The 16,683-nt window shown below is 36.5% G+C and overlaps 1 protein-coding gene across 1 annotated transcript in view; it reads left to right on the top strand.

Annotated features, from left to right (window-relative positions):
• Positions 1–16,683, top strand: part of Cubn (Cubilin) — an 882,604-nt gene that overhangs the window by 395,036 nt on the left and 470,885 nt on the right. Inside the window, exon 35 of the mRNA XM_068225286.1 lies at positions 13,913–14,094. Within this exon, the coding sequence (XP_068081387.1) occupies positions 13,913–14,094 (182 nt within the window). The remainder of the gene's footprint in view (positions 1–13,912; positions 14,095–16,683) is intronic.

A 16,683-nucleotide genomic window follows, 5' to 3' on the forward strand; every position in this document is an offset into this window, starting at 1 on the left:
GATGTTTTTGCCTTTTTGGGAGAAAATTCATGCATAATGCATATTTTGAAAATTTTGGATTTAATAGCAAATAATTGGACATTGATATTGGATTATATGACTTTTCTTCTGACTTTGATGCATTATTATGTTAACTTGCATGATAGTGCCTTTGGGCCGATGACCTTCGATGTTAGGCTCCTTAAAACAACAAGCAAGCAAGATAGTGCCTTTTTTGAACACTGGTTTGCAGAATTTGGGACCATATGTCCACGTCCACGTTAATTGTCTATTATTGAGAGAGAGAGAAAGAAAATGTATTCCTGGCATACTACTTGACAACCAAAGTTAGATGCATAGAGGTTCTATAATCCAGTTAGCCAAGCACTTTCTTATCTTTTGCTTGAGTAAACATTGACATAAGCGGGAAGAACCCACATTGACCGCTCTAATCCTTAGAAATAAGATTTCCCAGTAAAAATGAACCCTAAATTTTGCATTACTAAATGTTTTTTTTTTTTTTTTTGTCTGTGTTAGAGAAAGAAAGAAAAACTTGAATCACACTACTGTGATGCTGCGTTACTAAGATAGCAGCTTACAAACCTTGGTTTTGCACTGAATCCTGTTTTGTTTTCCTGGAATTTCCTACCCCGAAATCCGAACTCTCACTGTGCACACGTCTCAGGCCAAAATAATTGAGAAAAGAAGGGAGTTGGAAAGCAGCACGCTTACATGCTTCAAATTGTAATTTAGTGTTGGACTGTTCTGTGAAGTGTTGGTGTCATGCCACCAGTTAAAAGTCTACAAAGGGATCTCATGTTTAAATAGCTTTAGGAAAGGAATTTCTAAGTTATTTTATGAAAAGAGATAACTTCAGATATACGTCGTCCTAAATGTCTTCATTTAAGTATGAAACTGTCACTTCTTGTGACGTAGAAATTTCATTTTCTGTGTTCAGAAATATTCTATCAGATAAACGAATGAACTTAAATGAAGAAAATTTGAAGATGTTAGTTGTTGTACAATGTTTCAAAAGGAAGTGAAAATATAACAATGCTGAAATGAATTTTGATTGTGCATGTTCTGTCATTTGATAGTGCATGAATGCATGTGTATTTTGAGATTAGATAGTGCATGGAAATCCTGGCTCTAGTCATTACATATCTAGATCGTTTAAGATTAATTACCATAATCTTATCTGCTGGTTATAACGGTATTACATAGAGCACTGTTGATTTAAAATTCACATACATAGGTTGTATTTTAACAATTTATAATGAAGATGCAAATCCATCGATATTGGTTCAATATTTATTATCCCCACCTCAGTACAACTTCCCTTACATAGAAAGTGTGAAGCCCAATATGTTACAACAAATGAATTTAATGTTTTGTTCTGTATTGACACACAGTTTATGACCAACCAATTTTTACAAAGGAAACTTTATTCAACATATGTCCACCAATTCAATACCATAGTCAACTACTCAGTTACATAAATAGTTATTTAATGCAAATTAGTACATGTTTCTACCCTTGGTTGGAACATCTTCAGCTAAAATTATCATCAAGTATACAAGTTAAAATTAAATAGTTACAAAGACATTTAAAATTAAAATTTAACACATGGAGATTAAAATCTTTTTATAAAAATCTTATTGTTTTTTTGTCTAAAATGATGATAAAATTTTAACTCTTGATAGTGTTCTCTTCAATGATGAAGAGTAAACGTAGGGGCCTGATTGTTCTCTTAGTGCGGTGATCATACCCATCATTACAGAATATTGCTTGCTAGGTCATCAATTAGTGAGAAAAGTGAAATTCAAAAAAAGAAAATTGAGAAAAATTGAATGGTATATGGAAATCTAATTACAATGTGAGGCCAAACCTACTCACACCCTGAAAACATGCCTCAAAGTGTGTTCTCTCGTGTTGTTGACATTGTCTAGATCTAATATTCTCCAAGATAGCCTATCCTCCTCTGTTCGCTTTAAATGACCCCACCATCGAAACCATTTATTAAAAATTGTTTCATCCTAGTCAACAGCTGGATTACAGGAAAATTCCCAGAACATTGGACAACAGTCATCATCCATCCACTACATAAAAAAGAGGACAAAATAGACCCTAATAACTACCTCCTCGACATTACTTATAAAATTTTCTCTAGAATTATTCTCAATAGAATTAAATTACAACTTGACCATGAACTAGGAGAATATCCAGCAGGTTTCAGGCCTTGGAGGAGTTGCCCTGACCAAATTATGAGCTTCAAACTGATAATGGATTACAACATAAAAAGAAATAGTGATATGGTGATAACATTTATAGACTTCAAGAAGGCCAATGATTGTATTCATAGGAAATATTTATTAAAAATTTTACGACACATGGGATTACATCCTAAATTAGTAAATATGATAAAATTAACTCTTACAGAGATCAAATCAAAAGTAAAGTTCAGAGGCGAATTATCAGACCCATTCAAAGTAACTACTGGGTTACGGCAGGGTGATGGCTTATCACCATTACTATTTAATTGTGCACTAGATATGGTAATACATGAATGGTTTAGGAAATGCCCTCCAAATATTAAAATAGGTTGCAAAATCCAAACAAATTGCCTTGGTTTTGCAGATGACATGGCATTACTAGCCAAAGATTTAGATGAAGCAAAAACTCAAATATCAGAGCTTCACACCAGCCTTAAAATATAATTTGCAAAAAACAGAAATTATGCTCCAAAAAGCAACACCATTAAAAGAAATACATATTAACGGTACTAAAATTAAAATTGTAACTCAATTCAAATATCTAGTTGAGTTAATAACAAATTATTTAAATGAAAAACCTTCAATTCAGATTAGGGCAAACAAGTTATCTGAGGCACAAAAATTAACATGGGAAACTGACAAAAAGAAATGCTTATCCATTAATGCAAAAATCAAACATTACAATACAGTCATAAAGCCAGAAGCTATGTGTGCTGCAGAAACATTATTCCATCTAAACAAACAATCTAAAACTGACAGATTACGGAAGATCGAAAGACCAATTGGAAGAAGTTGTATCAATAAAAGCTATCTAAAAATTGGGCAATGGTGAATAGTACCTAGCAACATTGTATATCAGAAATTAGAATGCATTACTGATACCAGTCTAAACATGATCTGTTCAATATACATCGAAAATTAAAGGAAATAGCTGGCATGTACAGAAAACGTAACCTTTCTGTACTGGTTGATGTTACAAACAGGCCTATTATTAACGAAGAAGACGTTTTAAATACTTGGGAAAATTATCTGATAGAACTTTTCTGTGATCAGAGAGGTGAGGAATCTAACCAACGAGCTAATTGTGAAGGCCCTGACATTCTTAAATCAGAAGTGCTATATGCTGTGAAAGTTTCAAAAAGCAAGAAATCACCAGGTCCAGATAACATCCCTGTAGAACTTCTTAAAATGATTGACGAAGACAATATCCAATTCTTGGTAAAGTTGTTCAATACTATATATAATACTGGAGACATCCCATCTGACTGGCTGTTATCTACATTCATCACGTTGCCAAAGAAGCAAAAGGCATGCAAGTGTAATGATTATAGGCTAATAAGCCTCATGAGCCACACACTTAAAGTATTCCTTCGTGTAATACATAACAGAATCAAGACTAAGTGTAAACAAGACCTCGACGAAACACAGTTTGGGTTCAGAAATTCGTTTGGTACAAGGGAAGCATTGTTTGCGCTAAATATCCTAATTCAGAACAGTCTAGATCAACAGCAAGAAGTGTTTGCTTGTTTCATTGATTTTGAAAAGGCATTTGACAGAGTACAACATCCAAAACTTGTAGAACTCCTAAAGGATATAGGAGTTGACAGCAAAGATATCCGCATTATTGAAAACCTTTACTGGAGACAAAAGGCCGTTGTCCAAATCGGAAATCAAACTACAAACGAGATAGCCATCCAAAGAGGAGTTAGACAAGGTTATGTTTTGTCTCCGTTGTTATTCAACCTTTACTCGGATAAAATTTTCAAAACAGCTTTAGAAAATCAACAATATGGAATAAAAGTAAATGGCGGCATAATTAACAACATAAGATATGCGGATGATACAGTCATCCTGTGTGATAATGTTGAAGGTCTCCAGCTCCTGCTCAATAATATTAGTGCAGTAAGTAAGGACATGGGACTAAAAATAAATGTAAACAAGACCAAGTTCATGATCTTCAGCAGACGTGCCAATGCTGAGACAATCTTACAACTAAACAACCGACAGATTGAGAGAGTAACCACTTTTAAATATCTGGGTGCCATTGTCACTGAACAACTTGATCCCGAGAAAGAAGTGAAACAGAGGATAGCAATAGCACGAAAAATATTTACAAAAATGAAATCTTTCTTTTGCAGTGACTACTTAAATTTAAAACTTAGACAGAGGATGGTCAAGTGCTATATATGGTCAGCCTTGCTATATGGTGTGGAAACATGGACTCTCAAGAACATATCAGTGAAACGCTTGGAAGCCTTTGAAATGTGGATCCACCATAGGATGCTCAGGATTTCATGGGTTGCACGACTAACGAACCAAGAAGTACTCAGAAGGGCAAGAGCAAGTCGGGAACTCGTTCAAACAATAAAACTCCGGAAGATCTCTTACCTTGGCCACATCCTTAGAAATGACCGTTACCTCATCTTACAGCGGATTGTACAAGGCAAAATACAGGGTCGAAGAGGTGTCGGGAGGAGGCGAACATCATGGCTTGGAAACATCAAAGAATGGACTGGAATTCACAGTGTTGAAAGACTTTTCCACCTAGCTAGAGATCGTTCTGCATTCGCCACAGTGATCGCCAACGTCAGGGGGACCTGATACGGTACTATGAAGAAGAAGAAGAACTGATACCATGCACAAGAAAAGACTAGGGTATTTAGCCACATCCAGAGAATGCCAGATTTGCGACTTCTGAAACAGCTAGCGCAGTACAATCTTGCTTCAAAAAATACTACAACTGGATGCAGATGGATAAAAGAAATTAGAGAGGATTTGAAAGAAATTGGCCTTACACTGGATGACACTATGGATATGAAATAATTAAACACAACACTTAAAAATATGACTTTCCACTTTACACTCACAAAGAAGTAGATGACAGTGGACCAGTAGATGGCACTTGCAGATGTTAAAACAATTCTTTACAATTACTAACTGGTTTGATAAAGGTAGTTTTGATTTGTTTTGATTTGAGGCTGAACTTATAGGATACCAACAAGATATAGCAGATATTTTAGATTCAGGAGGTCACCTGAACTGCATCACTGTTGCCCTATCCAAGGCTTTCGATAGGGTAGATCATGGAACACTACTGACAAAAATGAGGGTCATTGGACTAGACAAAAGAGTGATTTAATTGGAAGCTAAATACAGTGGGTTGGCATATAGTACCATATCTGAAGTACTTATTTGATTATTGTTTGCTTGAAAGAGCTATTCCAAATGAATGGAGAGTTGCTATAGTAGACCCTGTGTATAAAGGAAAGGGTGATAGACATAATGCTGAAAATTACAGGCCAGTAAGTTTGACATGCATTGCATGTAAGCTTTGGGAAGGCATTCTTTCTGATTATATTAGACTTGCTTGCAAAATTAATAACTGGTCGGATAGAAGGCAGTTCAGGTTTAGGAAAGGTTATTCCACTGAAGCTCAACTTGTAGGATTCCAGCAAGATATAGCAGATATCTTGGATTCAGGGGGTCAAATGGACTGTATCACGATTGACCTGTCTAAAGCATTTGATTGGGTGGATCATGGGAGACTACTGGCAAAAATGAGTGCAATTGGACTAGACAAAAGAGTGATTGAATGGGTTGCTATATTCCTAGAAAATAGATCTCAAGAATTAGAGTAGGCGAGACTTTATCTGACCGTGTAATAATTAAGAGGGGATGGAAATGCGTGCTTGGATTGTGCAGCTATGCAATAAAATTCATGAAGACCTGTGTCGAAAAGTCATCAGAAACATGCGTACTTGTCTCGAAGAGGTTGTCATCCGCAGTGGAAGCCACATTAAACCTATGGTATAGTAAAATATATTTCCAGCGTCCAAGCTGCCTGTGTCTAAAATTTCATTAGTGTTCTGTGAAAAGTAAAGTTGTTATTCTAAAATTAAATGTATCAACTATTCGTGCGCCACCCTGTAGGTGTTAATATAAAGAAAGATCTTCATTGGGGTAATCACATAAATGGGATTGTAAATAAAGGGTATAGATCTCTGCACATGGTTATGAGGGTGTTTAGGGTTGTAGTAAGGATGTAAAGGAGAGGGCATGTACGTCTCCTGTAAGACCCCAACTAGAGTATGGTTCCAGTGTATGGGACCCTCGCCAGGATTACTTGATTTATGAACTGGAAAAAATCCATAGAAAAGCAGCTCGATTTGTTCTGGGTGATTTCCGACAAAAGAGTAGCGTTACAAAAATGTTGCAAAGTTTGGGCTGGGAAGACTTGGGAGAAGGAAGACGAGCTGCTTGACTATGTGGTAAGTACAATCTATGATCTTCATCATATAGATACAGTTAAAACTAAGGCACAATGTTAGGTTTTGGTCCACCCAATCAACACACATCACTTTACAAGTGACTTTGTTTCTTAGTTTTATGTGGTATGTTCTGAGCTGTCAGCAGGGAGATGGCGTGGAATGACATTAGTAGACGAATAAGTTTGAGTGGTGTCTTTAAAAGTAGGAAAGATCACAATATGAAGATAAAGTTGGAATTCAAGAGGACAAATTAGGGCAAATATTTGTTTATAGGAAGGGGAGTGAGGGACTGGAATAACTTACCAAGGGAGATGTTCAATAAATTTTCCTATTTCTTGGAAATCATTTAAGAAAAGGCTAGGAAAGAACAGGTATGGAATCTGCCCCCTGAGCGACTGCCCTAAATGCAGATCAGGATTGATTGATTGATTGATTGATTGATTGATTGATTGATTGATTGATTGATTGATTGATTGATTGATTGATTGATTGATTGATTGATTGAAGCGTAACTGCAAACAAGTGCCTATGTTACATTTTATGAGTTTGGTGAAAATGCTCTCCAAAGCCATTGTTGCTTGCTGATTCAGGATGCCTAGTAAAATATTACATAAACCCTTGTTCCATAAAAGTGATACTGCTATTTTATCATAAACAACAACAATAACAAAGTTTATTACATATATATTTTTATTTGAAAACCAATCAGATAAACTGCACACATAGAAATACAGTACTCGTTATAAACTTATCATGTTTATTGTTCGAGGTAATACAAGAATGACAAAAAATTACTTAGGTCTGAAAATATAGTGAAAACCAAACATTTCATGCAAATATCTTGGTATAAAGCTACGTTCCTCAGTATTCGTACCTCGTTTGTTGATGTAAGCCTTCCCTCTATCCGTTAGCCATTTTCGCTCAACATCATTCCATTCGCTTGGATTATATTTTCTGTTTCTTTTGTTTTGGTCATCTTCTTTATGGCACTTGATGATAGGTGCACACAATCATTGCTATTATCAAATTGTATGCTCATTTTGGTAATGAGAAAATTCACTTCCCAAAGACTGAATAATCCAGGCTGAATATTGTGTAACAGATGCTCACTGTGATTGTTCTAGCTTGGCGCAAGGGAAACAGGCACATTACTTTCATGATCGACATAGATCCTTGTTCTACCATTGTCAAAGCACATTTTGCTTCAAAATTTTCTGCTTAGTGATGTCATCTGTTGTCGTGTCTGACTCGTTGGTTAAATGGTCAGCGTACTGGCCTTCAGTTTAGAGGGTCCCGGGTTTGATTCCTGGTCGGGTCGGGGATTTTAACCTTCATTGGTTAATTCCAGTGGCTCGGTGGCTGGGTGTCTGTGCTGTCCCCAACATCCCTGATACTCATACAGCACACATAACACTATCCTCCACCACAATAACACGCAGTCACCTACCGCCCACCCTCATTGGAGGGTCTGCCTTACAAGGGCTGCACCCAGCTGGAAATAGCCACACAAAATTATTATTATTATTATTATTATTATTATTATTATTATTATTATTGTCGTAAACTGAAACTAACTGTATAAATAGACTGTATAAATAGACAGAAGAGGCATCATAAACCTTCATTCTGCAAATAACTCAATTTTATAAAAATGTATTGCAGACCCTTCTTTTGTGGTTATGCTTCATTTCTAGAAAATAAATCTCAGACAATTAGAGTAGGTGAAACATCTGATGCTTGGAAATATTATTGGATTTTATGTTTTAAATTATATGAACAAAGAACGGGAATCAGAGATACTGTTTTTGCATGGATGATGATGTACTCTAAAGAGCAATAAATAAGATACAGGAATGTGAGCAACTGCAAAAAAGCCTTCATAAGGCTTTGAGATGGACTGCTGACCAATGATATGATGGTAAACAGGGTGAAAAGTCAGGTTGTAAGTTACACCAAGAGGTTAAGTTCTCTGAGATTTAATTACGGTGTTGATTGAGTGTAAGTACCTCATGGGGATCACTGTAAATACCTAGATGTTAATATAATTAGAGATCTCCACTGGGTTAATCAAATTAATGACACTATAAATAAAGGTTACCAGTCTTTTGTGTGGTTAGGAGGGTATTTAGGGGTTGTAGTAAGGATTGAAGACCGAGCTCGATAGCTGCAGTCGCTTAAGTGCGGCCAGTATCCAGTATTCGGGAGATAGTAGGTTCGAACCCCACTGTCGGCAGCCCTGAAAATGGTTTCCCGTGGTTTCCCATTTTCACACCAGGCAAATGCTGGGGCTGTACCTTAATTAAGGCCACGGCCGCTTCCTTCCCATTCCTAGCCCTTTCCTCTCCCATCGTCGCCATAAGACCTGTCTGTGTCGGTGCGACGTAAAGCAAAAAAAAAAAAAAAAAAGGAAGGGGTTGGAGGGCACATGTAAGTCACTGGTAAGACTCCAGTTAGAGTATGAGGCGCTTGCCAGGATTACTTGCTACAAGAGTGGGAAGGATCCAAAAGAAAGCAGCACAATTTATTCTGGGTGATGTTTCCAACAAAAGAGTAGTGTTACGAATATGTTGCAGACTTTAGGCTGGGAAGTATTGGAAGTAAGGAGACAAGCTACACGACTAACTGATATGTTACAGGTCATTATCCTCATGGTTACTCCATATTGAATGATGTTATTCACAGCAATTATAATAAGAAGTATTTCTTGTCCACCTATTCAAATCACCTTTTTGGTGTTTACACTTTCATACAATTAATTTCTCTAAGGGACATGTTTTACTCATATAAAGAGCATCTTGAGCCCACATTTAACTCCTGCACATATTCTGCGTCCTGTCTGTTTTGTTTAAAGCAATATGGATTATTGTGTTTTCACAATTCAGCTTTTGGCCACTCTATTTTAACACACATTCTGGACACACCACGTCACATAAGTAAGTTGCATTTTATTTTCATTTTTCTGTAAGATTGGTATTCACCTTGGTGCTGTTTTATAGAAAAACATTTATTACTGCTCTTAAGACGAAGATTCAATAATAGTTCCAGACACAAGGTTTTGAATTGACATTGTGATAATTTTAATTGTTCATGTTATCACGTTTTTTAGGAAGTCCTTTAATGTTGTTTTTTAGATGTAATGTCATTTGGTTTTTAGACTACTGTAATTTTAATATTGACTATTGACTTTTTAATATGTTTACGACTGTTCAAGAACATCATTTTAAGATTAAAATTAAGACTGAAGATGCTCTTTATATGAGTGAAACATGTCTCTTAGAGAAATTAATTGTATGAAAGTGTGAACACCCAGAAGGTGATTTGTATTGAATAGGTGGAGAAGAAATACTTCTTATTATAATTGCTGTGAAAAACTGATATGTTCCAAGCTGTCAGTGCAGATGGCGTGGCTTAGTTGGTGAATAAACTTGAATTTGAATTGAATTGCAATGGGGGAAAATACTAATTTATTGAAACAGGAATTACAGATTGGAATAATTTACCAAGGTAAGGTCAATAAATTTTCCAACTACTTTTAAATATTGGAGAAAAGACTAGGTAAACAATTGATATGGAATGTGCCACCTGGGTGACAGCCTTAAATGCAGATCAGTGGTGACTGATACTGAGAATTAGTTTTTATCCATTTGTTCTTTGTAATTTCCAACAAAAATGTTGCAAACTTTAGGCCGGGAAGACTTGGGAGAGCATTGCACCATTTTGCATTGTTTGCTGGGTTAGTAAAGAGAAAGCAAGTCCTGCTGGAGCACTTCATTAAAATACACTGCCTGACAAAAACAAAAAAAAAAAAAATAAATAAATAAATAAATAAATAAATAAATAAATAAATAAATAAATTTAAAAAAATGCAGCAGCCAGAAGAAATGGTCGGATGTCAATGTAACTTCATACACAGACACACCATCGGTGGGTATGTAAATGATTAGAGTTGCAAATCTCTGTGATGAGCAAAACATCCACCAGAGTGCATTTGTGTTGTTCGTGTTTAGTGCTGTTACCAATCGTGGTGGGATATATAAGGTGCGCGAACAGTGTCAGATGCTGAGTGATCACTGTGAATGACACAGAGATGCCGCATACTCATGTGAGACAGCGTTGTCAGCACCTGACAGAGTTTGAAAGGCACCTCATTGTGGGTATCCATTTGGCTGGCTGATTGAATCGTGTAATATCCAGATTTGTGGGGAATTCGGATGTGACAATGGCCCCATGTTGGACTGCATGGGAACTTCAGAGAAGAAATACTCGTTGTCAAGGTTCTGGTCGACCATGTCTGACCACCACAAGGGAGGGTCGCTGTATTTTGCACCAAGCACATCTGCACCTGCAATCCAAGAACAAGTAATGGACTCTCTCCCACACTCTGTGTCATCCTGCACCATTGGTCAGAGACTAACAGCAGCCCATGCATAGGCTGCCATTTACACCACAACACAAACAGCTGCATTTGGAGTGATGCCGTGACCAGGAAGCATGGATTGCTGATGAATGGCGTCTCATTGTGTTCAGGGATAAATCACGGTTCTACGCTACCCCGGATGATCTTCTGCAAGTATGGCAGCAAGATGGGGAGAGGTTCCATTCTTCCAATGTTTTAGAGAGGCACAGCAGTGTTACTCCTGGTGTCATGGTGTGGGGAGCCATCGGGTATGATTTCAGGTCACGGCTGATAACTATTGAGGGAACAACGGTATGTCACGAACATCCTGTGTCCTCATGTGTTACCTCTCATGCGACAGTATCGTGGTGCCATTTTTCAACAGGGAAATGTTCGTCCACACAGGGCACATGTTTCTATGAACTGTCGACATGATGTTGAGGTACTCCTGTGGACAGCAAATAGAATGTGTGGGATGTCAACTCCGTCCCAGTATCCAGGATATCAAGAACCAGTTACAACAGCTGTGGCCCAGCTTCCCTCAGGAGAGGATACAACGACTTTATAACACCTTTCTCAACCGAATTAGCAGATGCATCCAGGCCATCATACTGATAAGTGGGCTCGTAATGCCAAGTTCTTTGTCAATTTGACTCGAATTTGTAATTAATGAAATGACATCGCATACCCTCTCAGCATGTGAAGTTTCATTTTGTCTCCTCCTCCCCTTCTGGATGCTTCAAATTATTATTATTCAATTATTATAATTCAATAGTGTAAATTCTAATTTCAAGTATTAGAAGGGTATAAACAGAATTTAAACATAAATGTGTTTACCTTTCTTAATAATATTTATTTATTCATAATATATTAAATATACAAATTAAAAGTCAAGTTTCATAGAATCTGATGATCTTTCAAGAACAAAACACATCATTCAGTTTTTAATTAATGGTATCTTTCTCAGGTATAATCTATTAATAAATGTTTTCTTTTACAGGTATTTCTAAATATATGTTATAGTGAATTAGTTTTGACAGACTGAGGAGCCTCACAATTATAAATTAACTAAGTGAAAACTGAAGATAAATGGTTTCCATTGTGATAAAATATTAATAATAATGAAGCCAACTATAAATCATTTCTGTACTATAACGTGCTCCAAATTTTTCAACTATTCTACGTGATTCTACGTCTGCTACGCTTGACATGCTGCTACTAACCTGTGTGTGTGTGTGTGCTCTCTTCGCCCGTCCAGTTTGTACTGTTCGTGCTGCTTACCCTCCCTCCTTTCTTCCCCTACCGCCACGCTGTGCAATGTGTACTGTCTGCTCTCGTCTTTTCTGGACGTTTCCATCGGAATATAAATAAGGCCTGCTCTGGGCTTGATCGGCGAGTTGGATGAAGACGACGACTTGTGTGGAGGGAGGACTTTATTTTACCTAAGCTAGCGGCTGGTCCGTGTGAAATGTTTCTTTTTAAATGGTGTTTAATGTTCATGATTCAAGCTCAAGGACTGCTGGACGGGTCAGCGAACTTCAAATTTATTTTCCCTTGCCATACTTCACTCTCTTTTAATGCTGCACTTCCTGATTTCATCATGCCGTACTGGCTACTAATGACTGTTCACACAAATAATATTGCTAGTCTGAGCTGTTAACAGTGGTGTTTTTCTTGCAACTGCATTACGATCTCTTTTCAAAATTTGACTTTCAATTACGTCAAGTGATTACTGTGATATGAACCACTGGATTCCAATAGACTTGGTGAACAAACGCAAGAATAGGACTAATTGTAATTTTATTAACGCCTAGCTTCTGTTTGAAAATTTGAATTCCATCAATGCTTGTAGGTTCTATTTTTCCTAATCCCTGTTGCCAGCCTTAGGTACTGTTCTCTTTCACGTCCTTCCCTTTTTCCCCACGTTCCTGTCCCGGGTTTTATCTTTTCTTCTACTTTTGCTATTGTACAGTGGCCTAATGTCTTTCAAAACTTTCTTAAAATTTTCGTATTAATGGGTAATATCTGTTTATCGTTTTGTAGGATACTCCCAATGTAAACTATTGTAAAATTCATCTTGCCTCGAGTCTAACTGTTTTCTTTAAATTGAAATTAGTGTTGTTAAATGGTCGTCCCATATGTTTTTTTTGGAAATCAGAAGTATCTAATCTTTAAAATATTGTTGGATTCTTTATTATCTGTTTCACTTTCTTTGGCTTGTAAAAATCCTTCTTGGTGTTTGTGCTAATATATTATTGTTATGAAAAAACTGTTCCTTCTTTTTCCCTGATTTTTATCACGCGCATTTCCATGTCCTTTAATTACCTGTACTTACCTCGGGTTCCTCTGAAAAAATGGACACAGTATAATGCTTCCCTATGCACTCTGCTGAAATCCTTCACTTTCAAAATTGAAATCTGAGTACTTGTACACGTATGGATTTTTCTGGAGAGTTGTAAATCTTTTTCGTGGCATGTCATCACTTGCATAGATTGGTGTTTATGTTACTGCGTTAGTCGGACTAGTGTCCAAGTTTCATGACAGTTATATTCTTCTATGATCGTGTTTGTTTTGTTGGTATTTTGACTTACTATTTCCACTCTGGTGTATTGCGAGATTATTCTGAGTATACATACTTACCCAAATACGACATCATACCATACATACCCATACCCAAGTTACCCCCCCAAATACATAACGTCACAGTACTTCAAGAGCACTATCTGTATTTCTGTTTTAGTTTAATTTTAATGATAAAATATAATATCAAGTACTGTACTCTCTAATTTGAATTTTTGATCTTCTTCATGCCTTGTCTTAATTGTCATGTTGTTCTGAAACCATAAAAGCATTTACCCCATATGTTTTCATCATTGGCTATGTTTTTAGTTTCTTCAGTATTAGTTTTATGTATATCTTATGCTATGATTACTTTTGATCATCGTAGATTACTCTGTGATGTTAAGTGGTTTCATCTCTTTATGCAATATTTTCAGTACATGGAAATGATTTGAGTGGTCCATCTGGTGAGATTGCTTCACCACTTTACCCTCGATCTTATATTCAAGAGGGAGACTTCAGTTGGAGAGTGACTGTCCAGTTTGGCTATGCAATATCCATTACTTTTACCGACTTCTTCATTGAGAAGTACATGGATTTCTGTGATCTTTACCTAGTGGTAAGTATATAATAGAGATATGAATGCTGACACGTGCAAAATGTATATGTCCAGGGGACAGAATGCAGCCACTCTCCATGTAAGATGTGTGAATAGAGTACACTTAGAAGAAATGGATGTAATGAGTTTTCCAGGTGCAGCGTCTGTATATCATTTGGTTAGAATGTAGCTAAGTCAGTATAGAAAAGTAGGCAAAGTTTCTATGAATATTAAAGGAGTTATCTTCCAGGCTTGTAGACTGTGGTCAAATTGGGTTAGTATCTCTCAACTTTCCACTGGAAACTACTCCCAATATTGTCAAGGGGTCTGTCTCTCTGAAGGTGTGTAGTAGTCTACTAACCCAATTTAAACATAGCCTGGAAAATAATTATTTCTACATTCATCGAGATGTCGACTGTGAAATCCTTAGGTGTAATGTTGGAGAGAGTCTGCATTGAAGTTGGTATATGATGTTAGATGAAGTGCAGTAATGATAACCTTGACATAACTACTCCTTCTTCTTCTCCAGTTCCCATTTCCATTTCTCTTATGGCTTGGTTTATTAATCAAGGACTTCCATCATTGCCTGGCTCTCTGCCACTCTTTTCCTGCTTCCAATATTTCTTTTATCTTTCCTCCTTTCTTCTCTAAACTCACTTCCACCTCTTTTGAGGCCACTGAGCAAGTTAGCTACGGGGTTTGTGTCATGTAGCTGTGAGCTTGGATTCAGGAGATGAATGTATCCAGCCCGAATGCTGGTTTGATCATCAACAGCTCTGCCATCAGTTGTGATAGATTGCACTATGTGTCACTGAAGATGCATGCTAGGGAAATAAGGAGTGAGGCAGTTTCTTTTTTCTTTCCTCACTGAGCCAGAAGTTGAACCACAATCATCATAAAAACTTAAAGCCTTTTTTTTTTTTTTGTACAATGCTGATGGCTATGCTACAATTTATAGAAATAAAATACAGTCTATACCAGCACAATACATCAAACACATTTAGTCAAAAACAACAGATAGGGAATTTGCCACCTGGGCAACTGCCCTAAATGCAGATCAGGATGGATTTATTTATTTATTTATTTATTTATTTATTTATTTATTTATTTATTTATTTATTTATTTATTTATTTATTTATTTATTGATTGATTGGTTGATTGATTGATTGATTGATTGATTGATTGATTGATTGATTGATTGATTGATTGATTGATTGATTGATTGATTGATTGATTGAATTTACTGTCTGGATCATATCTTTGGCACCTAAACTGGAGCTACGATTGCAATGTGACTGGCTACCTCCACAGTTGTAACTATGAGATCTTTGGCAAATAGACGCTAGCTGTAGTTCAAGAGTCAAGTCTTTCTTTAACAAGTGTGAACTGACTATATTTCTGTAATCACCAACTTCGCCTCTCTAAGAAGAAGATTGTTACGACAAGTTTTTTCTTTATGTCTCTATGGCATGGGAGCCGATATATCGAAAATGTCTGCCACATATTTACATTCAAGCTGAGAAACTATTGTACATTCTCTTCTAATTCTGGTAAGCTTGAACTGCGCCTCAACTTGTGGAACCAAATATCTGGACATTCTAAGCAAAATGGAGGTACTTTCATATTCAGCTCACTAGCTTCTTTCGTCTTTTCCTTATTACTTACTGTGCCAGTCGTACCGGCAATTACTAGCACAAGTAAACAAGGGAAAGAAATAGACAAATCAAGAAAAACGTTAAAGTGGAAGCCAAATACTTACCCTCAAAGACACCAACTGGACCATTTAACAGAGGCAACACAAATCGTTACTAGGGGTTTTCACAGTGGTAAATGATAAAGAACGTGAAAGGAAAACCCAAAATTCAATTTGAAGGAAAAAAAAAAAGTTTAATTACTCAGAGCAAAACTTACAGATGACTTTAAAAGGAACTTCATTAAAAGAAAAGGTGCACCTTCATGAATTCACAAATATTAATGACCTCAGTGCTAAACTGGTCAGAAAAATAGACTTTGAAAATGAAAACAATAAAAATTGATTAACTAAATTAAAACAACAAAACCTATTAAACGAGGGATGCCCTCTAGTAAAAGAAATAAATTAAAGATTAATTTGAACCTGATCACTTACAAATACCTTTTTGAAATAAAATCCATGGATTAAATTTTACAGTTCCCCAGATGAGTCCGAGTAGACAAACTTACAAAGATTTGCTTGGATATTAATAATTTAAACAAAATTTTCTCTTAAGAAATAATTGTACATAAGAAGAGAGTTGTTTAAATGAGACCGCGAGATTCTCTGCTGAGCCGGATCACGAGAGGCACAACTAGAAATTAAATAGTAAGTACAGAAGATCACACGAAGCAGAAGCAGCACACCCGAGTAACAGATAGAGCACACATAGGTTCCAGAAATAGAATAAAGATAGGGTAGCACAAAACACAAGGGAAAGATCCCACCTTCAAACCATAAAACATTAAAAGAGAAAAATATAGAGCCAACAGGTCTCACATAATGACATGTACGTCACCAAATCAACCAAACGTCAACACTTCAAAAACCACATGGTTTTTAAAAGACATCCCAAAACAATTGCTCCCATGGGCAA

This window comes from Anabrus simplex, chromosome 1, assembly GCF_040414725.1.
Source record: "Anabrus simplex isolate iqAnaSimp1 chromosome 1, ASM4041472v1, whole genome shotgun sequence".
In the NCBI taxonomy this organism is placed as follows: Eukaryota; Metazoa; Arthropoda; class Insecta; order Orthoptera; family Tettigoniidae; genus Anabrus; species Anabrus simplex.